This window comes from Columba livia, chromosome 27 (genome assembly GCF_036013475.1).
Source record: "Columba livia isolate bColLiv1 breed racing homer chromosome 27, bColLiv1.pat.W.v2, whole genome shotgun sequence".
Taxonomy (NCBI): domain Eukaryota; kingdom Metazoa; phylum Chordata; class Aves; order Columbiformes; family Columbidae; genus Columba; species Columba livia.
Genome location: NC_088628.1, coordinates 1853930 through 1880472, shown reverse-complemented (window position 1 = coordinate 1880472; position 26543 = coordinate 1853930). Strand labels below are relative to the sequence as shown.

The 26543-nt window shown below is 50.9% G+C and overlaps 2 protein-coding genes across 4 annotated transcripts; both read left to right on the top strand.

The window, feature by feature from the left end:
* Nucleotides 1–637: 637 nt before the first annotated feature.
* Nucleotides 638–21392, top strand: PIAS4 (protein inhibitor of activated STAT 4). Of its 3 annotated transcripts, none has more exons than XM_065042213.1 (11): nt 638–791; nt 3949–4384; nt 9847–9931; nt 10950–10991; nt 11330–11420; nt 11771–11899; nt 11983–12088; nt 15122–15195; nt 15351–15511; nt 18293–18423; nt 18956–21392. In XM_065042213.1, exons 1-11 carry the CDS (start codon nt 765–767, stop codon nt 19159–19161), a joined length of 1488 nt encoding a protein of 495 aa, XP_064898285.1. In that variant the 5' UTR covers nt 638–764; the 3' UTR covers nt 19162–21392. The 3 variants fall into 3 exon arrangements, with proteins under 3 accessions (XP_064898285.1, XP_064898283.1, XP_064898284.1); XM_065042211.1 differs by having other exon boundaries at nt 18878–21392; XM_065042212.1 differs by lacking the exon at nt 638–791 and adding an exon at nt 1059–1482 and having other exon boundaries at nt 18878–21392.
* A 150-nt stretch (nt 21393–21542) lies between these two features.
* Nucleotides 21543–24484, top strand: LOC135576475 (forkhead box protein L2-like). Its single transcript, XM_065042223.1, has 3 exons — nt 21543–21964; nt 22235–22407; nt 22493–24484. Exons 1-3 carry the CDS (start codon nt 21692–21694, stop codon nt 23118–23120), a joined length of 1074 nt encoding a protein of 357 aa, XP_064898295.1. The 5' UTR covers nt 21543–21691; the 3' UTR covers nt 23121–24484.
* Nucleotides 24485–26543: the final 2059 nt, after the last annotated feature.

Genomic DNA, 26543 nt, shown 5'->3' with positions numbered 1-26543 from the left:
GGGGGGCGCAATCGCTGACCTGTGCAGGGGACGCCATGGCCATGGAGCAGGTTGGGTTTGTGTGCCATGGCGGGGAGCCTGTCGGAGGGGCTGGCGTGGCGGGAGATTGTCACGGTCCCTGGAGCTGACGTGCAGGGGTGAGCAGAGGATGTCAGAGGGTCTGGCAGGTTCGAGATCCAGCAGGAAAATCCGAGATTCGCAAGCTCAGGTTTGAGAGGAGGCTGCAGGATGGTTAGGCTGGTGTCCTTTGGGTTTTCCTGATGAAGACGCAGATCCAAAAGCTGGTTTTCGGGGGTTCTTCCCAGAGTGTTTTCTCTCCAGAAAGCATACAACAGCCACCTGCTCTTCAAAAGCCTCTCGCAGTGAAACGAAGGCAGCGGAGCCGCCAGTCCTGGCCCAGGCACAGTGCGGCCTGTGGTATCCACCTGCCGCCATTTTGGAGGGCACCACACATCACCCCGAGGGGCCGCGCTTCCACCTGCCCGCTCGCTCTCCACCTCTCGCTTGCCGCGGGGGTCGCCTCCAGCCCTGCGGCCACCGCCATGTCCCCCGGTTCGTGGGGCGCTGTCCCTTTAAGACACCCGGGAAGGCGGTGCCGGGCGGGGCGGGGCGGCGCGGCCGCGCGTGCGTAGAGAGGCCGCGTCCCGCGGGGAGAAGAGCGCGCGCGCGGATTGGGCGGTGCGCGTCTGTGAGGTCTCCTCCCCCGCCGCGGGTGTCACGTGACTCGGCGGCGGCTCCCGGCGCGGTGGACGCTGGAGGCCAAGATGGCGGCGGAGCTGGTGGAGGCGAAAGTGAGTGAGTGAGCGGAGCCCCCGCCCCGCTGGCGGGGCCTGGGCCGGGCTGGGAAGGGCCAGGCGGCTGCCGGCGAGGGGACCGCGAGCGAGCGGCGCAGCCTCGGCACCGGGCCCGGCGGTGAGAGCCGGGGGGCGGCGCCCCGGGACCGCCCCCCCTCCCACTTTTACCTCAGGGGCTGCCCCGCCCCGCTCCCCGGGCCTGCCCGCAGCCCCCGCCGGACCCCGTCTCTGGCCCGGCCCGGCGACACAGGAGCGGGTGGGTCCCCGGGGCTGACGAGCCGGGCCGGGCCTTGGCCTTTCCGGCAGTTAATTCCCAGTGATTAATTAGCGCAGGTGGTTTCTCCCCACCGCCCGGCGGATCTCCCTCCCCTGGTCCCCGGGCCCGTCGCCTCTTCCCTGCGGAGCCCCGGGCCGGTCGTGCCCGCTGTCCGGCCGCCCCTCCGCGGCCGGTCCCGGGGCTGCCCGAGGCCGGTGCGGGGGCGCGGAGCGGAGCTGTCCAGCCGGGTGGGGACCCGGAGCCACCGCGGCGGGACGAGCGGTGCCCGGCGCTGGGGCAGAGCCCTCTGTGCTGGGCCTGGCTGCGCGGGGCTGATGTGAAACGTCCAAACAGCAGCTGTGTCTGAGGGCACGTTGTGCTTCTGAGGTGTCTCGTGGGTCTCCTCACTCTGTGGTCCCTGCTCTGCTGCAGGTTTGTTCTTGTCCCCCTTGTGTCCCCATTCACCGGCCCAGGGATCCGGGACTGTCCCGCTGTCGCTGTGTGCCAGCACAGAAGCTTCAACCCACAGCATCGCAGGGAAGCTGAGGGCACTTATGGGGCAATGCCAGCAGATGGAAAGTGTTTAGCGCCTGTGGGATCAGCTCCTCAGGGAGGTTGTGGCTGGGTGGTTGCAAAAAATAAGATTTGGAAGAGTCTTGTTTTAGAAGGCACAACCCTCTCCCTACTCTGGGGCCCCTGTTGGTGTTGTGAGCTGAGCCCAGGACCCCTCCGGAGCAGAGATGCTTCCAAGGTGTGGTGGTTGCCCCTGTAGCGGGTGTTTGGTGGGCTCTGTGCTGCTCACATCAGGCTCCTCGGGGGAGGAGTGGACGTTAGTGTTAACAGTCTTGGTAGTTAATCTGATTTCTCGGCTGCTCTTGCTGTTGTGCAGGCCCAAGCCTCAGTGACAGGTTTTCTTTGTCTGAAACTTGTTCTTCTGTTACTGCTCAAATCTGGTCGTCCTTCTGGATCTGACACCCTTCTCTGTGTAAACTGCAGAATGCTGTCAGCTCAGACTCCGCTTTACGCACCAACGGTCCCAACGGCCGCTGGTGCGGGCGCAGTGAGGGCAGGAGCACCTGTCTGCTGCTCCTGTGGCTTCCCTGTTACTGCAGTCTTCAAGTATTTATACTGCCTTGATGTATTTATCCTTTCAATTGTGCTGTTTGTCTTCAAAGTGCCTCAGAAGGGACAATGCGCTCTACGTTTTGGGGAAAACTGAGATTCAGAGACTAGATTTCTCCAGTATCGTACAGGTGGTATCTAGTGAAGCAGCAACATGAATCCAGATCTCTTGAATCCTGACTTTCTGGCAATTAAAGATCTTTTCTCTCCTCTTTCAAGTTATCTATCTTTTTTTCTTCTCATCAAAGGTATTTTGGGACACATCACGACTGCCAAAAATTGTAACTGCAGCCAGTGACGTTTGTGTAACGTCTTTTGGGCATCCAGCTTAAATGTCAGATTTCATGAAAAAGGAGAAAACAAAATGACATTTTCTCTATAGTCTTAAATCCCATACACGCAAAAGCGGCTGTTAAATGTTCCTGGAGTCAGTAGTAGCTTTCTCATTTTAAAAGCCATAAATAAATCATAGCTGGTTTATTCCAAGAAATTACAAGATTACTATTAACTTCAACAGAAATCTGACTTTTATGCTTTGTTATTATTATTTAATCCCCAAACAAGAGTGGAATATAGGTTGGGGAAAAGAGACCTGCTGGGTCTCTGCTTCTGGTTTGTTTTTACTGTGAGACAGCTGAGGTTTCTTCTTGGATTCCTGTGTTTTCCCCAAACCAAGAAGGCTATCGAGTGATTACGTGTAGGTACCTGTCAAGTATGTTTTCAGGGCAGCTTGAATTTTCGAAGCCATGTACTTGATAAGCTCGTCTTGCACATTCATAATGCTGCTTTGTTGCGAGAGAACTGAAATATCAGTCTCGCCAGGCTCTAGCAGTAGTTTTATCAGAGATAATTTCTAGTGTTAATCTAATGGGAAGTTGCTGTATAGTGTAGTATGGTCTTTGAATTGGTTACAGGCAAGAGAGTAAACTTTTGAAGATGGAGATGGTGGTTTTTGTTGGGTTTGGTTTGGGGTTTGTCTCTGGTTTTGTTTTTTGCTGCTCATTCAAACGCCGCGATGGATCGTACCAGAGCAACAGCAAAGGCAGCTCCTGGCTGCGGCCGTGGGGGAGCACTTGGCAGAGCACCCAAAGAGAGTTCAGACACATCGTTCTCATGGGAACATGCTGCTCTTTTCAATAGTTTTTTAATATATTTCCATAGTCTAAAATATGCAGTATTTTTTATTTAGTTATCCTGTATGCATAAGAAGGATTCTAGAGAGTTTTTTGCCTGTACAGGTACATTGAAATACAGTATGAAAGGACTGTTGTCTCCAGTTCACTTAAATATCTTCCACCTTCCATTTCACATTTGTTTTCTTCCTTTGCCTTATGCTTCGTTTTAGATGAAGCTTTTAATGTAGCTCTCTCACCCGAAGGTGCCTGAGAAGTCTGGATTCTTTGAGCCTCTGATGTCTTGTGTGGGACCTGCTGCTTGAGGTGTTTTCCTTTGTGGTCCCTCTTTCTTCCAGTCCACCCGTTTCGAGGATGCTGAGCATTTATCACAAATTACTTTTGAGTCATTCGATGACTGTCATGGTGTTTCTTGGTTTTTGCTGATATTTCAATTGATGTTCTCTGCATTTGCTTTACTCAAGCAAATACCTAAGAAATGGGATGCTAATCAGGTGAATAACAGCTGATTTGAACAGAAGATTTGATGTCTTTCTTATAAGGGATTTTTTAGTATTTTGGATTCTAGTTATAGAATATAGTGCGAAGTGACGCTTTGCCTTTTTATAACCATAAGAACGTTTTTAATTTTTGTATCCCCTAGAACATGGTGATGAGTTTCCGAGTCTCAGATCTTCAGGTGTTGCTGGGCTTTGTTGGCAGGAGTAAAAGCGGACTTAAACATGAACTAGTCACCAGAGCATTGCAATTGGTCCAATTTGACTGCAGCCCTGAAGTTTTCAAGAAAATTAAGGAGCTCTATGAGACTCGCTATGCCAAGAAGAGCTCTGAAGTGGTGCAGCCCCAGCCGCAGCAGCACCGCTCTCCCGACACACTCTCCATACATTCGTCGTACGACCGCGGGAGCACCGTTGCTCGGACTTCTATCTCCACGACTAATATTGACTATCCTGTGCTCTATGGGAAATACCTTAACGGACTGGGAAGGTTGCCACCCAAAGTTGTGAAGCCTGAAGTTCGGCTGGTGAAACTTCCCTTCTATACAACCCTGGATGAACTGTTGAAGCCAACAGAATTAGGTGAGTTTTTAATATGCTGGAGTGTGTGCAATGGGCTCGGCTGGGAGAGAAAAGTAGAACAGGTTTAAGTGTCAAGAAGGTGTCAGTGTTTTCAAGGATCTTTAAAGTCATGTGATGGAGGTGACACTGATTCATGTGGTGATGGATGCCTTCCTCTCCCTCCTCACTTCCCTCATGTTTAGACTTCAAAAAATTACAGAGTCACAGAATCATTTTGGTTGGAAAAGACCCCCAAGATCATCCCGTCCAACCATCCCCCACCCCTGGCACTGCCCCATGTCCTGAGAACCTCATGTCCGTCTGTCCAGCCCTCCAGGGCTGGTGACTCCAGCACTGCCCTGGGCAGCCTGTTCCAATGCCCCACAGCCCTTTGGGGAAGAAATTGTTCCCAGATCCAACCTCAACCTCCCCTGGCGCAACTTGAGGCCGTTTCCTCTGCTCCTGGCGCTTGTTCCTGGGGAGCAGAGCCCGACCCCCCTGGCTCCAACATCCTGTCAGGCAGTTCAGAGATCAGAAGGTCTCCCCTCAGCTCCTGTTCTCCAGCTGAACCCCCAGGTCCCTCAGCCGCTCCCATCACACTTGTGCTTCAGCCCCTCACCAGCTCCGTTCCCTTCTCTCAACTCGCTCCAGCACCTCAAGGGCTTTTGTGGCGTGAGAGGCCCAAAACTTCCCCCAGGATTTGAGGTTTGGCCTCCAGTGCCCAGCACAGGGACGGTCACTGCCCGGGGCCTGCTGGCCACACTGGAAGAATATTTGTCTCTTTTTTATTCCCTTGCCGTAGAACAGGAGTGTGGTCACTTTGAGATGTAATTTGAAAGCCCATCGTGTTTGGCTGTAGCTTTCATATCCTTCCTTGGAAATCCTGCTGTGTTGCACATTGCGGCCTTTTGCTGTGAATCATAATCTGTCTTCCATCTCTGTAACTCGGCAGTATATTGATGGAAATCTTTCTGTGTTGGTGTCACACCTGTGCTAAGCAAGTATCCTGGCATATTCTATGCTAATGCTATTTTTCAGTGCTTAAAATACCTGACCTAAAGCCTCCAATGGATGAAAGAGAGTGGTGCACACATCAGACAGTATTTCTGACTTATTTTGTGCTTGTCACAGTAATTTGTGCATGATGCTGTGTATTTGGAGGGGCAGCTAGGAAAGCCAGAGGTGCTGTTTCTCACCCTGGGGCTAGGAGACTGATCTTCATCATTATTTTAATTCTGAGAAACAGCAGTGTATTGTTACAGATGTTAAATAGTATCTTGTAGGGAAGACAGTATATACAGAGGAGAAGTATCGTTGTGATCTGCGTCTCATAAAGTCCGTGTGGTAATATCAGGCTTCACTACTAAATGAAACTACGACTTGGGAAGCTGGTTTGTCTTTGCTGAAAAAAATGTTTGATCTGAATTGGAGGAAAAAGAAAAAAGGATGAAGATATTGTGCATCTTCATTTGGAGGTGTTAAATATGTTAATGCTCTGACCGTTTAAACAGTCAAGGGGTGACTGCCAGTGTAAAGTTAAAATATTTTAAGTGCTCTTTGGGGAATGGGTTAGTTCAGTGTTCAGTGTGGGGTGGCATTTCTCAGTCGGGAAGGCAAGTACAGTCTTTGGAAGGAAAAATTCAAGAGGTGGAAACATCCAGAGAGAGGAGAAAGCCTGGATATACTTACTGTGATTAACAGAGTTTGTTAAAGGTTGCCATTAAATCTCCTACTTCAGATCAGAACCGAGGTCTCATTAAATTTAGTATCTCAGCTCTGTTAGCTGACACCTCCCTCGGGTCAGCTCGTTCCTCACAACATATTTGCCTGGGTTTTCGTTTTGATGAGAGTTTTCTCCCTAATGGGGAGATTGATGATGAGGAGCTGGGCTTGAACAGATGTTTGGTCCTCGTTGTCCCAGGCAGCTCTTGAGAACCTAATGACATCTTCTAGGCACTGGTTTAATTTTCCCAGCGTGATGACCTACAACTATAATTCCTTCTGCCTACGCTGATGTGAATAAGGAAGCGTTTGTTTCCCTGTAAAACTGGGGTTATTTCAACACTGTGGTGGTATCAGCTGCTCCCCATTGCTACCTGGAACAGCCATGTGCTGGAATAACTTTAACATTCAAAGTTCCACTTGTGTGGGGCTCTACTTAGCGTGGAAGGATGAGAAAATAAAGCACTCTGTGGAAAATGCAGTGTTTTCCCAAGCGGAAGCTGCACCAATTCGTGTTTTGTTGCCCAGATTTCACATTCTGTGTTTGGACCAAGCAGAAGCTCCTTGTCAACCTCAGAAACTCGTAACGTGGAAGGACCTGAAAAAGAATGAAGATCTCAGATCCATTTAGAAACACCTAGCCGCTCCTGTAGTTCCCCATTTCCTGAGGCTACAAAAGAGGTATTTTAAGCATATAACCATGGTGGGAGCAGGGGAAGCTTAATTTGTATGTTCCAGGCTTCAATTGGAAGTGTCTTTATTGATGAAAAGGCTCTCTCGTCTATTTGAGACGATTGCTTTAAGATCGAAGGTGAGGTGGGCGATGCCTAATTTAGTCCGTAGACAAGCGGATTCCCTGAAGAACTATCAAATTACTGTTCTAGTTGTAGACAAAGGTGGCTTCAGCTAAAAGCAGATAGATTAGATCCATTGCAAACCAGCTAATATCTTGTATTTGGTGACTGCACGCGCAGTTTCAGTCAGTTTAAGTATTGAGTTTAGCATCTGAGTTATCTACATGAAAACAGCTTTTGCCTCCGCTTTCTGATTAGGTCTTAGGATGTCAACGTGAAAGAATTCTTCCAATTTACGGAAATCTCCACAACTCTCTTGGGTAGATAAGGCTTAAAATTAAGATTGATCAGATACTTTCTTAGAGGGAATGAATACTAATTTCTTCCCTACATTATGTTCTAAGGAGCTAGCAAGTGGAGTATTTGTGTGAGCTCTGTGCTATCTGAGCACCTCGCTGGTAAGTGTGCTTATCCTCTGGCACCTTTTGGGGGATAAGCAGTGTGACTGTCGTTACCAACAGTAATTCCGTGCCGTAAGGAATTCTGAATGCTATATTTTTGTTCCGAATGTTGGCTGTGACAGCCCGTTCTCACTGCGGATACCGAGGCTTCTGCTCTTCTGGAGATGTGCCCAAGGTGCAGCCATGGGGCAGAGGTCCTACCACTCTCTATGTAAACCGCATTGGTTTGGGTTTGTCTGTTTTGCTCATTCCTGCCTTGCGTCAGGTTCCTCTTCTGCTGTGTGGAAGTAGCAAAGCTGCTCCAGCCCCCTCCTCTCAAGCCAGAGTTCCGTCAGGGCCACCGGTTTTGTGGCAAAGGCAACTGTGTTCCCCTGGCTGCAGAGCAAGCACCGGCCCCTTGGGCGACCTCCAAGGAATCCCTGCAAAAGCACGCGCTCAAACCGTTGCTATATCCACCTAAACAAACTGCAGTCCGCGGTAAAATGAGCGTTTCTGCTGCTTACGAAAATGAAAGATGCTATGTGGCCTCCCTAGGCCTTCCGTGTGAACACAAACGCCCTTTGGTCTAGTCGGAGTAGTTCCAATAGCCAAAGAGGGGGGGGGGAAAAAACCCCACCAAAACTGTATATTGTATAATGCCCTGTGGTGGCTGTTCTGGAGGTGTGGGGATGGGAATTGAGGACTCACGATGAACTCCTCAGCCCCACAGAAACCTCCTGCCGGCAGCTCATCTCCAGCTGCTCTGCCTTTGGGGTCTCCATGGTGAGGACAATATAATTTCTCTTTCCTGAGGGTATATAATGCCTTTAGCGAGTTTGACCAATAAGTATAATAGTGAGGAATGTTATCTTTAAATCCCCTTGGTGCAGGGAAACCTGCAAACCCTGCAATCAGTGCAATCCTTATTTTGCGTGGTGCGCTCGAGGCTGCCAGCTTGAGAACCGCAGATAAGTTTGGCTTCTCAGGATGGGAATCCATCACAATTACCTTGAGCTAAAGTCTGGAATATGCTTTGCCGAGTCCTTTTGGGATTTGGAAGTTGTCTGTCTTGACTCATTCTGTGAAATTGCTGATGGAGCTCAGTCTTAAAAAATTGATTTTCCTGCCATTGTCAAGTGTTAACACAAATTGATCCCAGCAGCTGTTGGACGAGTCGGGGAACTGAGTTGTGCACCGAGGGATCTGTCCTGGGGAAAGGATGTAACTCAGTTATCTTCTAATATTTAGCTTTTTGTTGCTGGTGGCATCCTGTGCCGGTGCTGGTCAGTGCTGCGGGCAGGCGCTTTGATTGTGAAAGAAGGGTGAGCTGATAAGAATGCAAAATAAACCGTGAAGAACTGATCAGTTTTCCTAATCAGGTTTGCTTTGTCCTTGTGTAGCTCAACAATCAGGACAATGTGTCTATAGATGGCTATTTAAGCAACAGTATTAAAACGATTTTGTTGTTGTTCTTATCATTCACTGCTTTCTAAAAATAAGCCCTTGTGAAATACTTTTCAGTGGTTGTTGTGGTCAAGAGACATTTAGATGGAAGATGGAATTCAGTTTCAAGATACCTTTAAAAAAATGTATTTCGGAAAGCGTTTCTTGCACTTTTAAAGCTGAATTACCAAAGGGAAGTACCTGCAGTCAGTGAATGAGATTGTCCCCGTCTTCCAGGATCTGAGCTGCTCTGGGTTTATCTTTCCTTCATCTCGGCTTGTTTTATCACTTCCAGTTCTGTGTCTATCCTGCGACTTTCACCTCCTGGAGGCCTCGACTGCAGTTGGGAACATGCACTGACCATAACATTTAGTGTGTTTGAATTTAACAAAAGGCACTAAGCAGAAGTTGTAACGTCAGTTTTCCCCGCCTCAAGCTTCATTTTAACCACCTTAAATGCATTTGATCTTAAAACTGCGAATGGCTAAAAGGCCAATGAATGCTGGGTTCTCATTGAAGTGTTCCCAAAAGCAGACTGCTCCAACACCAGCCTCAAGGTCATGTGTCCCGAAGTCACGTTTTGTCTCTTACAGCTGCTTTTTTGTGCTGCTTTTCCATTATCTAAGCTGAACTTTGTTGGTTTTTTTCTCCTTTCTTTTCCAGAATCGGTCTGATCAGTCTGGTGCTTTCGTGCTCTCATGTCATGCACAGATTTCTTCTTACACTTCTTTGAGTTCTAGTCTCCACACTGTTGTCACTTATGGTTTGCTCTCTATGAACATATGGTTGTTGGCTCATTGATTATTTGAGGGGAGGAAAAAGAAGGAAAAAAGATTGAAAAAGAAGACAAGTTCAAATCTACTGTGTACCACCAGTGTGCGGAACAGGCCAGCAATAAGCAAAGCTCTAATCAACGGTAGCTTAATAAAAAGTATGATGATTTGAGTTCTTGCGCAGCTGTATGGGAGAAAACAAGACTTGGAAATAAACAGTTCAGAACACACAAAAATCACTTTGTGCCCAGCAATGTGAGGAGCTGTAGATATTGTTGGTTTGATGCACGATCTGTTTTTTCCCCCTTCAGTTCCACAGAATAACGAGAAGCTTCAGGAAAGTCCATGCATTTTCGCATTAACACCAAGACAAGTGGAGCTGATCAGGAATTCCAGGTACTTCTCATGATGTATTAACAGCTCAAGAAAGCGTCACTGTTTAATTCTCTGTGGAACCTTTTGTCCCCTACAAGGAAACGCAGCTTGAGGACATGAGCAGATAGGCGGCTTCTCATGTAAAGTAAATAGCATTGGGGGAGGTGGGAGGTACGATTTTACCCATCAAAGTCCCTAAGTTTCACTTCTGCTCCTCTAATCTTCCTTTTGAATAGCAGAATTACGCAAGAAAAATGGCATGAAAGCGTCGATGACCTAAATTCTGTTGAGCTTGTGTTGTGAATATTTGCAGATTTTTTTCTTTGCGTCAAAAGTTCAAGAGCTATACATGTAATGCTGTTTGCATCTGAAAGAAAGCTTCCTGCTTGTAAAGATACTATAGTAACTGCATAAGAAAACATCCTGCACCAATAGGATTTACCCTGACCTCTGTCCTGGTGCCCCTTTTGAGTCAGACAATGAAAGGCCCAAGAGATGTAGTGCAAAGCACAATGGTGCACAAGAGGTCCTCAAACCGACCTGTAAAACCCCCAGATGTTTCTCTTTCTGGTAAAATCACACTGTTATCATAGAGTCAGAGACCGGTGATGTTTCCTGAATATCCAGTGCTTGATTTCTGTTGTGATCCCAGTAGGTCAAGAGGAGCAGTGCAGGGGAACCTTTTGAAGACTTAACAGAAAGGAAATTGTACACTACAGAAGTCTTTAAGGGTGATAAATAAAAATCTCCAACATGTTGTAGCTGATTCTTGACACTCTTTTCTTCATATGTGCAGATTTGTGAGACAAATTCCACTGTCGGTAACATAACTTAAATATTTCGCAGCAGGAGTTTAAAGACTCCTAATAAAATACCCTTGTTCTGGATCTCTTGCTTTCTTGGTACTGGTTGAAATCCCATTCTGAATAGCAAATATAACAGTTGATTTTTATCATTTTGGGGGTAGTTTGTGTGTGGTTTTGGTTGTTTTTCTTTACATAATTAACCTGAAGTTTCTGTTTCTCGTTTCATTTACTAGGGAGTTGCAACCCGGTGTGAAGTCGGTTCAGGTCGTGCTAAGGTACGTCTGGGTGTGCGGTTGATCTGCCATCAGGTGCAGAGCAGGAGGGAATGCATTACCAAAAGATATTAGCTTTCAGTGTGCTTTTTGTAGCTACAGCGGTAACTTACAGCAAATTGTTTGTTCACATGCCTAACACAAGCATCTTAAACTCTGCTTTCTAACCTCCTCCTACGTGCACTGCTTGAGTTAGTGCTGCGGTAGAGAACGGCAGCGTGTCCGATTTGGCTGCCCAGGTATCACAAATGCATCTGAGCTGGTGAAATTGGCGTTGCCGTGGGCAGACTAGGGAGCAGGGGATGGCGTGGGGATGCTGAGGGACATGTATTTCTTTCCAGAATCTGTTACACGGACACTAGTTCTCCTCAGGAGGATCAGTACCCTCCGAACATCGCCGTGAAAGTGAACCACAGTTACTGCTCGGTGCCGGTAAGTCAGCTCAGCTGGGAGCCGCGACATTGCAGCTTTGGAAGGACTTGTGTCATTTCGAAGGAAATTGTTTCCCTGATGAATGCAGACAAAAAAGCATAGTACAGAAGTGCGTTGCTTAGTTTAAAGCTAATTTTCAAGTGGTTTAGCTATGTCGTTAATAAGCTGTTGTTGCAAAAAGTCTTGATCTTTCTTGCTTTGTATTTGGCCTGACTGTTCACCTCCCTTCTATCCCTCTCCTTGAAAACCATGGGTGAGTAGAATTTAGTGAAGCTGTTGAACAGATGTACCCATATAGAAGCATCTGGAGTAAGAAAATATAGATGGATATTTAATCTTTCTGCCTTTAGGGCTACTACCCATCAAACAAACCTGGAGTGGAACCTAAAAGGCCCTGTCGTCCCATCAACCTCACCCACCTCATGTACTTGTCTGCAGCGACCAATCGCATCACCGTCACCTGGGGGAATTACGGGAAGGTACGTGCCAAAGGAAACCGCGTGAAACTGCACCAATGGGCACCAAAGAGCAGCTTTGCTCATCCTTTCCCTTCTCTCACTAGAGCTATTCCGTGGGGCTGTACTTGGTGCGGCAGATGACCTCAGCAGAGCTGCTGCAGCGGTTGAAAACCATCGGGATCAAACATCCAGAACTCTGCAAAGCACTGGGTGAGTCCGTCTGCTCGTGAGGTGGCTCGGGGTGGTCGGCTGGATGCCCGATAGCCAGGATGCTGGCATCGTGCTTGGCAAACGCTGTCACATTTTATACAGTTTCTTTCCTCCAGTTGTATGAAAACACCTTTTATTTGAACAGACTTGCTAAGCTGTGTGTCAGTCGTGCGAAATTGCCCCAAATCTGCGTGCGAGTGCGGCGCTTCTGCAGCGCGTGTTTCTCACGGCTCTGCAGAAAGTCTGAATCACTTTGGTTGGATTTAGGATTTGTCTCCAGGTCTGTCGTGGTGAGTGCCGCTGCGGGCCGCTGTCGTTCTGACGCCAACGGCTTCGTGCCTTCACCTGAGTAATTATGAGCTGACGAACATTACCGCAGCATCTCGGCCTTGACCTATTGCCAAAGGAGATTTCTGGAGCGAGGCATCGTGGTGAAAATATCCTGCTGCCCCAAAACCCCCGTGAATACTCGGGGCTGGCAGTGGAGTTTCACCACCAGCACTTTCATATGCGTTGAGAGCTTCAGAGGAGAGATGATCCCAAGAGATGCTTATCCTAGGCTGCTCAGGTAAATCATCACGGTATGAGGCAAATGCAAAACGTTGAAAATGAGGGGAAATTACCTTTCCAAGGTGGAATCTGACTTACAGCTCACGAGAGTCTGGAGGATTTCCAGTTATTTAATGTTACTGGAGAGAGTATTCTTACTATTCTGCATGGGAGAACTAACACCATGGATCTTGAAGGTCTTTAAAACATACTATTCAGATCATGGACAACTCTTACCAAGCAGAATAAATGTGATCTTGAAGGTAGATGATGGTTCGTAGGGGAGGTGATGATGATTTCAGGCGCGTCTGGTCTCTGGATGCCTAACGCACATTGTGGGACGTGCTGCTGCTTCAGCCAAACTTTTGATCTTTGTGTGAAGTGCAGCGTTTCTGCAGCAGACACTGGATGTTTCTATGTCTGTGTGCCGCGCCAAATAGTGTCCGTGGCCGTTGTGATTGTGTCAGGCCACCCTGACAGCCAGCACTCCTCTGTGGACATAAGAAATTAAAATCTCTGTTAAATATCCATTCTCAGAAGCCCGAGGCGCTCTCTGCGCTCCCTTTTTTGTTTTTCAGCAGCACCTTGAATGGCTTGAGCAGAGGCTGGTTTTTGAGTTGTCCTAAACTGCAGCGGATTTATTCTTCTCTGATGCTTCTTGAGAGCAGGCTCAGCAGTACCTGCTGTTCCGTTGAAGCAAGCGCTTGCAGGGTGGCTTCTCAGGCCGAGAGCGGCAGGCAGAGGTTTCCAAAGTGATCTTCTTGTCTCCTCCACTTGGTAACAAGCACCTGCCTCCATTTCTCCTGAGTCAGATAACCAACAGATTTGGTTGTACAACCAATAAGTTGTGTTTGGTGACCTCAGATTTAACCGAATAGGAACGTCGTCTTGTTTCGCCTCCTTTGGCCTGTTCCTGCTTGGAAGTTGTTTGGATATCTGAAACCATAAAGCACGAGTAGCTTGTAAACCTTGCGTTGATAGCTCTGGTGTGTTCTGCAAATGCTTCCGTGTCCCTCAGTGCTCGCTAAAGCCGCCCTTTGCCTTCGGCTGCATCTGGGGGCTGACTCAGCTTCCTTTGCGTATGCTTCCGTTGACTTTACTATAGGAACATTGTCTGAAAACAGAGATGCTTGCATACATGGCCGTGGATCAAAAAGTGGTCTTAAAGCAGCTTGATTCTAATCAAGAGGTCCTAGAAAATGCCCATTTCTCTGTCCCGTGAATCGTAGTAATTGATGTGCAGAGAGCGCCCTGACAAAGAACTTTACAAAAAGTTCAGCTTGGATGGAAAGTCTCCTAATGTGAAGAAAACGCCACCAAATCTTGTAATCTCGTGGGAACTTCAGATCAGAGAAGTCACTCTCTGATTAGAGCTGTGCGTTGCAGAACTGCGTGTAGCCTCATTGTCTGGAGACATCTTGTTATGATCTGAAAAGGTCAAAAGAAATGGTTGATTTGCTCCAAAGAGAAACGGCGATGGAAGCATCAAAGGCCTTTTCAGACAGCGTTGTTAGCAGCAGCTGCTCTTCAGGAGTCGGGGAGCAGTTTAAACCTCATTTTCTATGTTGATTCCACACCTTGATGCGGGACCTGCACATGTGGGACCTGCTGCTCTTTTTGATTTGCCTCCAGCTCCTCTGGGTTTTCCTTTCAGGAAAGGGGTGGGATTCTCTACCTCCTTTCCTAACATCCTCATTCCTCGCAAGCACACTGGCTCTCCGCTGGTGCCCGGTTCTGCTGGCTGCCGTGCTCCGTCTGCCCCAGGACCTCTGGCTCTGCTTGTGGTTCCTGTGAAACACTGCTGGGATAAACGAGCTGCTCAGCGTATAAGCTAAAGGGTTACGGTGCTAAGAGGAGGCTTGTTGGATGGGGAAATGATGGGATATGGGGTTTTTTTTGTCAATTTGACTGTATCCCATCTTTGCTAAGTTCAGGGGGGGTTTCTCCCAATTCCTGGGGGCAGGCCGTTAGCCCTCTCTTGTTGCCGCTGATCTCAGAAGGGAATAAAATCCATCAGGCTCATGCTAATGACCAAATAAGCCGGAACTGACGTCGTTCCAGAAGTTTTGCCGTGCGTTAGAGCTCTGTCCGTCCACTCTTACCCTGCCTGTGTATGAGTGTCTTAGTCCCCTCTGAAGAAGGACAAAGTTAATTCCCAATTGGCTGCTTTGGTATAACAACATGAAAAAGCTGGTCGGCAGCGTGGTTTCCTCTGCGTACTCCTGGAGACGGTGAACTGCCTCATCACGCACAAGGTTTTTGGCCGGCCGAGCAGCGTCTCTCCTGAGCTCTGCAGGTTGCGCAAGCCTGGGACGATTCAGCAGCTTCTGTCCCCTGCGTCTTCTGTCCCTGAGCACAGAGGTTTCATCTGTGGGCAAAACAGCTCGGACGCGGCCAAGGGATGTCAGTGAGCTGCTCGATCTGTGCTATGTGTTGTTTCCAGTTTGCATCTGTTAAATTTTGTGCCCTCTACTCTTCCTGCAGTAAAAGAGAAGCTGCGCTTGGATCCAGACAGTGAAATTGCCACTACGGGTGTTCGTGTCTCTCTTATCTGTCCGGTAAGTCTTTGCAATATGTTTTAGTTTGTTTTTGTCAAGAAAGCCTGCTTTGCTGCCAGCCCGGCTTTGCAAACTGAAGCACGTTTTTGCTTAGAACTGTCTGGCGATCTCTTGGGTGGGTTTTATCGCTGATCTTCTGCTCTTTGATTCAACAGCTAGTGAAGATGCGTCTGTCTGTCCCGTGCCGGGCGGAGACCTGTGCACACCTGCAATGCTTTGATGCAGTCTTCTACCTACAGATGAACGAGAAAAAGCCCACGTGGATGTGTCCTGTGTGTGACAAACCAGCACCCTACGACCAGCTCATAATTGACGGGTGAGTGCACACACTTCTCTGTCCTCAACCCCTTTCTTTTCTCCTCTGGGTGCAGCATCTTGTCTTTTGCACTGATTGAAGTTCACCTGGAAACAAAGTTGGAAGCTTATTCTGCTGGCGTGGGATATTCCGACTGTCTCTGCCATTCTTAATTTCCGGATTACATTAAATCATTTTGAGAATCGAGCATTTACCACCTCACTCTTTTCATCAGGCTGATGAACCCGCACAACTAACTGTCTTGGCTGACAGCTATCGTGCTGCATGGAATAAACCACTTCATAAGCGCCTGATAAGATGACTTTTGATAGGAAACATCCTCCTGTTTTCTTGTCAATGTGAGATGCTCTTCGGCTCACAAGCAATTCTTGGCACGCTCTAAATTTGATTGGGGGATCTTTTCTGCCAACTATTAAACAGAACATCCTGCCCTCGAGACATGGGTACGAATGCAGTATTTGGAAAGATTTTTGTACAGTCTGTGACTGTTCCAGTGGCCATTATGAATATTGTAGTGTCAGGGACAGAAAGCATGTCTCAGTAGCAATGATTTCTGTGATTTGTGTGCATATAGGAGGGAAAAAAGCAGGAGTTTCAGGTGCACTGGAGGGACAGAATTAAAATGCTTTGGATATATTGTCCAGGCTGGAGGTTTTGTGGGTCCATCCAGGCTCCCTGAGCACAGAAGGGAATTAAAGCAAAGTAAATTCCAAATAGCATTCGGAAAAGGGTGAGGCAAGAAATTCGTCTTTGAGCCCTTTCGGAGTTCCCTGGATGTGGACTGGACAAAGGTTCCTATAGACTTGGCGCTCAACTTGTCACCCTGGTTTTCAGTCCGTGTGGGAACGGTGTTTCCCACGTCTCTGGACTGGAGTTAGTTTGCTCTGTCTTCTTACCGCAGAGAAGACTCTACAAACCAGAAGATCTCCCTCTCCTCGCGGCAGAGCTGGCGGAACGAGCCGTGCTGGCGGCAGGGACCACCCGAGGCGAGGCAGAACGCTGGCGCTGATACCCGTCAGCTCCAGAAATACGGACTCCAGAGGCTGTCTCTAGAGAAGAGCATAAGAAATTGCCCATCCTTTTTTTCCAGGAGTAAAAGAAGGAACAAGGAGTGAATTAATGGGACCAGTAATGTCCACCCAGCCCCCAGATGAAGCTTTGTTGCCTCAAAGCGCAGGGGAATGTGTTTTATGGGACTGCTGACATCCACGGTGGTGCTGGCCAAGCTGAGCGCAGCCCTGGGGACCGGTGGAGCGAGATGCGTGCTGCTCGGCTTCTGGGAAACCGTCGCCACCCTTGTGGCTCCTATAATTGGCCTCTAATGCAGGTTCCCTCAAAAGTCAGGGGGGTTTAGAGAGAAGTTGTTGGGGTGCATCCAGCTCCCTTGGCTCGCAAGGCAGTGGAGCGAGCAGGAGCGCCTCGGCACTGTATTTCCAGGGCTGGTCTGATGATATTCAGGTCGTTCTGCATTTGTAGGTACCAATCTGATCCAGGAGCTGTGGCTTTTTAGTGTGAAGCAGCCTCAGCGTAGATAACCTGTTTGCTTTGTCCTCTGGCCAACGCCGACAGGAAAATCCGGTTCCTTTGCGATCTCTAACAAGGCTGCTGAGGCTGAAGGGGAAGGTACATGGGGGGTTAAATTGTGGAACCTCCACAGGTCAGCAACGTGTGAGGAGGAGGAGAAGGTCGTCACTGCTGAAGGCTCAGCAGATGTGTCTGTCCCTGCTCTGCAGGGTGGGTTTTTGTGCTGGTTCTGATGATCAACGTCATCTTCAGACCTCCCTGGCAGCGAGCAAGAGGGAACCTGGCTGTCTGCTGCCTGGTGTTAGTCAAAAAAGGGGCGTAGGCTCCTGAGCAGGGGGTGGTTGGTGGAGTCCAGGGTCTCCCGGGCCTTGTCAGCTCTTTGTGGAGCTGCAGCTTTGGTGGCTGCTCTGCTGGATGTCAGGACCGGCTGTGGAAACGTGGTTCCTACTCGAGCTGGGAGGAAGCAGAACCTTCCTCCCGCTGCTGTGCCACCAATGGCTTTCTTGAGCGTGTATGATTTTTGCTGTTGGCTTTCCTTTATACTGAAGGGAAGCGCTCAAGTCCAGGAGTGAATTAGGCCTCGCAGAACAGCAGTTCCAGTCGTGTGTCCAAATAAACACCCCAGGCAAACGTTGGGACGTACCAGAACAAAGTGAGTGCCCTGTGAGTGAGGGCTTCGTTCTGCTTAGCGTCTCTGCCATGAGAGATGCTGACGTTGAGGCATTGACACTATTTTTGTGGTTTATTTTCTGTTGAGGGATGCTGCTTATGTTGTTTTGGTGGCTGCTGTGGAGGCTTTGGGATATAAAAGTAGGAAGGAGGTGAAGTGCTGCGTGTTGGATGGCGCCTTTCCCAATGTCATCGCGTGTTTTGTCCTTTGCTCACACCTCGGTGTGGCTGCACCTGCACCAGCCCTGACACAGCTCGAGATGGGGCATCAGCGATACCACGGACTGGGGAAACTGGGTGAAGGGGCAAGGCTGTCCTCTAATAGCACATAATTAAAATGTTAGCACATGGTTTAGGTATGTTGTCAAAAGGACTGGGATGGTTTGCTCTCTCAGAACCTGTACTTGTTTGATGGGAAATAAAACAAGCCCTGGAGCGCGAGGGGTCTGCTCGGCAGCGCTCTGCTAACACCACATTGCTTTTACATTTAGGGCTGTGTAAGGTGAAGATCCAGGTTGATGGCCCATCACTAAATGCACTCTGCTGATCGCCTCGAGCTTAATTGATGGCATCTTTTCCCCTGTCCAGGCTCCTGTCAAAGATCCTAACAGAATGTGAAGATGCGGATGAAATCGAGTACTTGGTGGATGGCTCCTGGTGTCCCATCAGAGCTGAGAAAGAGCGGAGCTGCAGCCCTCAGTGTCCAATATTAGTTCTAGGTGAGTATCTCTGGGGCAAAGACTTGAAAATGCTGTAGGAAGCACAAATTAATTGGAGCACAAGTGTGATGGGAGCGGCTGAGGGACCTGGGGGGTTCAGCTGGAGAACAGGAGCTGAGGGGAGACCTTCTGATCTCTGAACTGCCTGAAAGGAGCTTGGAGCCAGGGGGGTCGGGCTCTGCTCCCCAGGAACAAGCGCCAGGAGCAGAGGAAACGGCCTCAAGTTGCGCCAGGGGAGGTTGAGGTTGGATCTGGGAACAATTTCTTCCCCAAAGGGCTGTGGGGCATTGGAACAGGCTGCCCAGGGCAGTGCTGGAGTCACCAGCCCTGGAGGGCTGGACAGACGGACATGAGGTTCTCAGGACATGGGGCGGTGCCAGGGCAGGGGAGCGGTTGGATGGGATGATCTTGGGGGTCTTTTCCAACCAAAATGATTCTATGCCTCTATTCTAAGTGCCACACAGCCCCGAGAGACCACAGGTGTCGGATCAGGTGCCCTCACTGCTCCTCCCTCTCCATCCTCCTCTCTCAGGTTCTTCAGATGTGAACGGGCTCCTGCCCACTCCCAACGGGAACGGCGAGAACGGCAAGGCCCCCGCTGACGTTGTGGATTTAACACTGGACAGCTCATCATCGGAGGAAGAGGAGGAGGAAGACGAGGAAGATGACGACGATGATGAGGGACCCCAACCAAAACGACGCTGCTCTTATGAGAAGGGTTTAGTTTCTGCCTGCTGACTGTGGAAGCAGCTCCGAAAGCTCAGAACGGACAGACTTGAATACTCTGGTGCTTATTAAACTGGAGGAGGGGGAGAACGTCCTCTCCCCCCTCATCTCCCTGATCTCCTTTGACTTTCCTGTTCCAGATTAATCATTAAAATGAGAGTTTAAAAAACAAAAAAAGAAAAAGCAAAAAAAAAAAAAAAAAGGAAAAAAAAAACCACAAAAAATCCACAAAAACAAACCATTGAGCTGCTTCTTGGTTGGAAAATGACCCCACACACAAAGCCTGACCCTGGACTGGAGGCTGACGGAAGGAAAGTGTCTTAAGCGCGGCCGGCGGGACCCGCAGCTCGCTGGGACGGTCGGACCCGCCGGGGCTTCAGCTCTGTGCCGCAGGACGTCCGGCTCCCCTGCATCTCCAAAGCTGCGTGCATTTTTATTGTCTTGTTAAATAACCATTCCTTAATTAATCTAAAGGTTTTACTGGACGCGGGAGTCCGGGGTGGGGAGGGAGGGCGAGCGGGGAGACGGGGCGGGCGGGCGAGGGGGGTTTGTATAACCCAGCGAGCATAGAGGGGGGTTTGTAGGGGTGGGACGGGGGGCGCGGGGGGGAAGAGCCGTACGATTGGAATCGCACTGTTCTAGCTAGGAGCTCCAGCAGCTCTGCACCTCATGTAAAGAGACACGTTTCGAATCTTTGAACCTAACCCCAAGGTAACGTAGAAATTGTGCGTAGTGACTCGTTTTAGTTGAGCAGAAGCCATGGGGGGGGGCGGGGGGGGGGGGGCGGGAGGGGCTCGAACCACAAATCTGTTGTATTTTTGAAGTGCAATAACTTGGTGTTTTTGAAGACTTAAAAGGGCTGCGCGTTCCCTTTTGGTTGCGGTTTGTTTCTGGAGGCGGTGGCGGTGACCTGCAGGACGGCTGGACCCTGGTGCTGCGCGGGGGCCGCTGGGGCCTCCGCCCAACGCCGGGGGGGGGAATCTCAGTTTTTTTTAGCCAACTACCTCGGTAAAACTCCAATTCAGGTTTGTTTCGGTGGCAGCGGCGCGGCCCCGCTGGCAGGGCGAGGACAGAGCCGGGACCCCCCGCCACGCGCTCTCGGCCTCGGGACGTTCCGCTTCTCCGTTCGAGACTTCGGTCCCAGACCCAAAGCCACTGCGATGCTCTCGGTGGCGCAAATGTTGTCGTTCGGTTTTGGGTTTTGTTTGGTTTGTTTCTTTTGAGTTTCCAAGCGGTTTGACTTTGTCGTAGCGAGTTCTCGTCGTTAACGTTGCGCGAGCGGCTCCGCTCTTCCCGCCGGGCTCCGGACCTCGCCGGCTTCGCTCATCTCGAGTTGTGAATCAAACCAGGTGAAGGGAAGCGGGTTGTTCTTCTTCCAAACCCGGGGGTGGAAACGGCAGCACCAAAGCGCTTGTTGAGATAAAACACAGCGGCTGCTCTCTGACCAGCACAAAACCCACCAAGGTCCACCCGCAATGATTTAAAATGCTTGTTAGTGACTTGCCCGAAAAGCAAAGGATTCTCCTCTAAAGCTGCTGGGCAGGAGCTTCGTCCTGTGGGGCATTCGGAGGTTTCCTCCCCACGTTGTCCCGTTTCTCGGGGATCCCCAAACCCCCAGCTGGGGGTTCCGGCTTCGCTTGTGCTGCTCGCCCCCCCCGTCAAACAAAACTTGAAGGCAAGAGATGGGGATGAAACCCCCGTGTTTATCCCCAATCCCGTTGTGCGGCGCCGGGGCCGGGGAACCGCGGCTGCTCCGCTGCTTCCAGAGCAGAACTAAGGGAAACCCTTAGTTCTGTGACTTGGGCTTCTCCTTATCTTCCTTTTCCCTTCTGGTTGTGCATAAGCAATATGTTTTCAGGCTGAAACGGGGGCGGGAAGGGGATTCAAACACACACACCTGGGTAGAGCTCAACGGTTCAGTGCGTGGAGCCCTGTGCTTCGCGCCCCGGCCGCACAGGAGCTTCGGAGTCCAGTTTTTCCCTAATACTTGTATTCTAATTTAATTGCTTTTCAGCTTTCCAGGCCAAGCCCCTGTTTGGAAACATCACGCTTCTGTTAGTGCTCTGTTTGCGTTGGCCAGCTCTTCCTGTACATATGTTGTTTCTTATATCCCGTTTCTTTCTTTTTTTTGTAAAGAGAAGAGAAAAAACAGAAAAAGAAGATTATTTTTCTTTCCCTCAGTACACGTTCTTCAAAGTTCAAATTATAGTGTTTGTTAAATAAAATGAAAGATTTACATTTAATTCGGTGTCGCTCGGTTGGGGTTTCGCTCTGGGGTTCACCCCAAAAGGGGCCTCGGGGGGTGTGTGTGGGCCAGGGGGTCCCCGGGATTTGGGGACCGCTTTGAATTCCTCCACCTCCAGCGGATTAATCATTTTATTTATGAGGCTTAAAGGTCCAAATCCCGCTAAACCCGGGGCTTTGCCAGATAAACAGCCTGCTTTGCGAAGGCAGCGCGTTTGTGAAAACACAATTAGCAAACCCTGTAATCTGCACTAATTACCGGGCCCGAGGTCTCCCCTGCGGCCGCGGCGCGGGGACCATGGGGGACGCGCTGGGACCTGGGGGACGGCGCCCGCCCGGGGGCTCCTTCACCATCGCGTCCCTGCTGGCCGAGCGGGGGCCCCCCAGCCCGGCCCCCCCCGGGCGCAGCCCCCCGGGCGCCCCCCGGTCCCCCCCGGAGCCCGGGGACAAACCCCCCCAGTCCTACATCGCCCTCATCTCCACCGCCATCCTGTCCTCCCCAGAGAAGAAGCTGCTGCTCTCCGACATCTACCAGTGGATCATGGACAACTACCCCTACTTCAAGAACAAGGTGAGGGGCCGCGATGCCGGAGCGGAGACGTTTTGGGGGGTTTTGCTCCGTTTTGGGTGACAAACTGGGAGCCGAGCCCGGGGTGCTGGTGTTGGGTGGGGACGGGGTGGGTTTGACTCACCACATCTCCGCGGACCCCGATCCGCGGGGGACACGTGTGCACCAGCGTCCGGATCTCGGGATGATTTCATGGGGTGCCAGGAGCCGGTTTCTCCAGGCGAATCGGGCGCCGTTCACTCTGGTGCCTACTGACGGCGCCTCTCGGCCCAGGAGAAGAGCTGGCGCAACAGCGTCCGCCACAACCTGTCCCTCAACGAGTGCTTCGTCAAAGCCGGGCGCAGCGACAACGGCAAAGGCCATTTCTGGGCCATCCACCCCGCCAACATGGAGGATTTTGCCAAGGGCGACTACCATCGCCGGCGGGCCCGGCGGCGCGTCCGCAGGTCAGCGGGCTGGGGGGGCCCGGGGGGGGTCACGGTGGGAATTTGGGGCTCAGGGCTGACCCGGGTGCTCTGTTTCCCCTCGCAGGGTGAACGTCGGCTACTACCCCCCGTACGCCCTGTACGGCCTCGGCTGCTGCTGCCCCTGCTGCCCCCCCGCCCCCCCCCGCGCCCCCCCTGGCCCTGCCCGTGCTGCCCCCGCTGGCCCTGCCCGTGTTCCCCCCGCGCTGCCTGCCCGAGCGGGGCCGGTGGGGCTGGGGACGGGTCCCCCCTCCCCGCGGCCCCGGGCCCCTTCAGCCCCAGTTCCTGTAGCCCCCCCCCCCCGTGCTCAGTGCCTGGACGGGTCCCCCCAAAACATGGAGCAGCTCAGGATGTCACCAGCCCCGTGTTGTCCCCCCCCATCAAGCCAAGGGGTTGCGTGTGATCCCCCTCCATCACCAATGAAACCCAATGGGGCCAGCGCCAGGGGTGCATGTGTCCCCCCAACAACCCCTGTCCCCATCCCCCAGTGGGGACCCCCTACCCTCCCTGGGGTCCAACCTCAGCGGGGGACTCACTGCCCCACGGTCCCTCCACCCCCAGCCCAGGCACATATGGGGCTTAACCCCCCCCCCAGCAGGCCCCTTGCCCTAATTATTTTCTTACTAATTGTCCTTGACGCCCCTAATGAAAATCGCGGCTCCCAGGTGTTAAGTGGCATTAGGGCGTCTCGCTAAGAACGACGACTCGGCCACTAAATCCCGGGAGATAAAACCCCCAAAGCTCTTTGCGCCCCCGAGAACTGGGCAGCTTATGACACAAATTAATCCCACAACATGGGCCGTGCCCTTTGGGGGGGGTGAGGGGTCGGGTTGGGGGGGCTCTGGGGACATGGGGGTGGGGACAGGGTGGCAGTTTTGGGATCGTCCCCTCAGTGCCAACTGCCTCAGTTTCCCCACCTGCAGCTGGTCCCTGGGGGGACATGGGGGGTGCACCCCCCAAACCCCAGCCCTGCGCTCCTTAAACCGCGGCCATCTGGGTGCCGGTGTTTGTCCCGGCCCTAATCTGGGCCCAAACGGGATTAGGGACCCCCCCCGTGTGTCCCCCGCCCGGGGCGGCTTAAGTGGGGGGGGGGGGGGGGGGGGGGGGGATCCAGCCATGGGGGTCCTGGGCAGACGGGGAGGGGCTGGGACCCCCTTTGCTGTTACGCGTGTCGTTGTCCATCGGGGGTGTTGCTCTGGTTGGGGAAACTGAGGGATGGCCGCAAGCTGGGCTGACACCCCCAGCCCCGGACACCCCAAAATCACTGACACCCCCAGCCCCGGACACCCCAAACTCACCAACACCCCCAAATCACCAACACCCCGCAACCCCAGACACCACAAAATCACCAACACCCCCAACCCTGGACATCCCCAAATCATTGATGGCCCCAAGTCACTGACACCCCAACCCTGGACACCCCAAAATCACCAACACCCCCAGACTCCCCCAAATCACTGACACCCCCAGCCCTGGACACCACAAAATCACTGACACCCCCAGACACCCCAAAATCACCAACACCCCAACATCCCAAATCACTGACACCCCCAACCCCGGACACCCCAAAATCACTGACACCCCCAGCACTGGGCACCACAAAATCACTGACACCCCCAACCCCAGACACCCCAAAATCACTGACACCCCCAGCACTGGGCACCACAAAATCACTGACACCCCCAACCCCGGACACCCCAAAATCACTGACACCCCCAAATCACTTACACCCCCAGCCCCAGACACCCCAAAATCACTGACACCCCAACCTCAGACACCCCAAAACCACCCACACCCCCACCCACATCCCCCGCCCCCCCCCCAGCCCAGGGACCTCCAGCCGAGTCCCCAAACCCCCCAAAACCCCCCAAAACCCCCAAGAATAAGAACAACACCGAGGACCCCGAGGAGCCCCCGGTGGCTTTTCCGCCCCCAAGAAACCAAACGGCTGCGCGTGTACTTTTAATATATAGTTTATTCTTTTTAAAGCCCCCCCCAAAGTGCAATTCTTATTATTTTATATTCTCCTCAGTCTCCCCCACTTTATAAATTCTATCAAAGGTACAATCTATGGAATGTCTTTGCTGTGCTTTATTCATCGTTTCCTCTCCGTTTTACCCAAATATACCACAAAAGTAGTTTTACACATAAAAACCGCTGAAACCTTGCGAGTGCTTTAGATAGAGAATCTCTTGAATAGATTATATATATATATATATATATATATATATACATATATATATATATAAAGACGCGGAAAACAAAACAAAACAACCCAAAATAAAAGGAAAATAAAGAGAAATAAACCCAAAATGTGGCCCCGTGGGAGCGTCCTCGCTGGGTTCCGGCTCTCGTGCCCCCCCCGCCCCGGGATGAGTTGAAGCTCTTGGTGTGTATATATATATATATATATATATATAGATATAATTTGTAGAAAAAACACCATTTAAACCTATTTTTGCTACTCCCCCCCCCTTTAAAAAGCTCCGTCCTAATAAAACTTCTCATAATCAATCCAAAAATATATATAAATAGATATAACGCTACCCAGAGCTATAGAGATGGGGGGGTCTCCATGTGGTTAAATAGGCCTGGGGGGGACACACCAAGTGTTGAAGGGGAATGGGGGGGGACATCAATCAGCCCTTTTGGCGCAAAGTTCAACCCCCCCCCCCGGTGGTGTTTTTGGGGTGACCCATCTTTCCGGCAGCGCGGGGGGGGGGGGGGGAGGTGCCCCCCCTAAATTCAGACCCCAAATGGGCACGAATGACCCCAAACTAACACCCCCCCCCCCCCCCCCCCCGCCCAACGCTACTTCCTCGCCCCCAACTCCGCAGCATCTTTGGCAAGGCTTAATCACAACCTGAATTCAACGTTAATTAACGCCGCTAACGAGCCGACCTGAGGCTGAGCTGGGGGGGGGGGGGGGATTGGGGGGGGAGGGGGTTTAAGGCTGAAAATGGGGACAAACTGGGGGGGTTTGGGTTGGTGCTTTGAAGTCTATTTTCCTTAGTGCAAACACCAACTTGTGCTGGGGGGGGGGGGGGACACAGGGACACGGTGGGTTTGGGACCCCCCGGGGGCGGGAATCCTGAGACTCATTCAAGCTGTTTTGTGCCATTTTAGCAATTTACCCCCCCCCACTTTAATTATTTTTTAATTATTTTTATTCTTCTTTCCCCTCCCCCTTCCCCCCCCCTCCCCATTTCCATCATTTCCCCCCATTTTCCCTCTTCTTCTCCTCCCCCCCCCCCCCCCCAGTTTTATTACCCCCCAACACCAAAAGGGCCCATTTAACCCCCATTTAACCCCCAAACCTCGTGTTGGGGGGGTAAAAAGCAGCAGCGAGGAGCTTTTTTTTTTGGGGGGGGGGACCATAAACCCAAACTAGAAAACACAAGATCCCCCAACTCAATGCCAATAAAGAACCTCAATAAGTGTCTATTTACAAACCCCCACGAATTTGGGGTGTTTTGGGGGGGTTTTGCATACGCCGAAGGGTGATGGGATGGGGGGGTCAATATGGGGTCCCCCCCCCATAATTCAACCCCCAGATCCTGATTTTGGGGGGGGGGGGGGCGGCTCAAACCCATCCACAAATCAACCATAATAACACAATGATACTAAAAGGGTGCGAGGAGCAAACACAAACCCAAGGCCGAACCCTCATTTCTGCCCCAAAATTCAAGCTTTTCATATATTTTCCATACATTTTCCTTGCTAATCGCTGAAGTGCAACCACCCCGAGGGTTTGGCGCCGGGTGGGGATGGGGGGGCATTAATTAATCAGCATTAATTAATCACCATCGCTCCTCCCACCGACACCTTTATCCCTCCACGCAACACAACTTGGATGCTGCCTTTTGTCTTTAAACCTTTGTCTTTTTTTGTGGTTTTTTTAATATATATATATATATACACATTATTTTTCTTACAAAAATAAATTTCGCCTTTTTTTTTTTTAATTTTTCATTAATCTTTAATAATAATTCTTTATCTCTCGGTAGAAGTTTCGACTTGTAAACACCTTTTGCTCTTTAAGTTAAGATAAAGTGATCTCCGAGTACCCGTTCCATCGCAAAGTGCTAAGACTTCTTTGTGGTTTATTTTCTTGTATT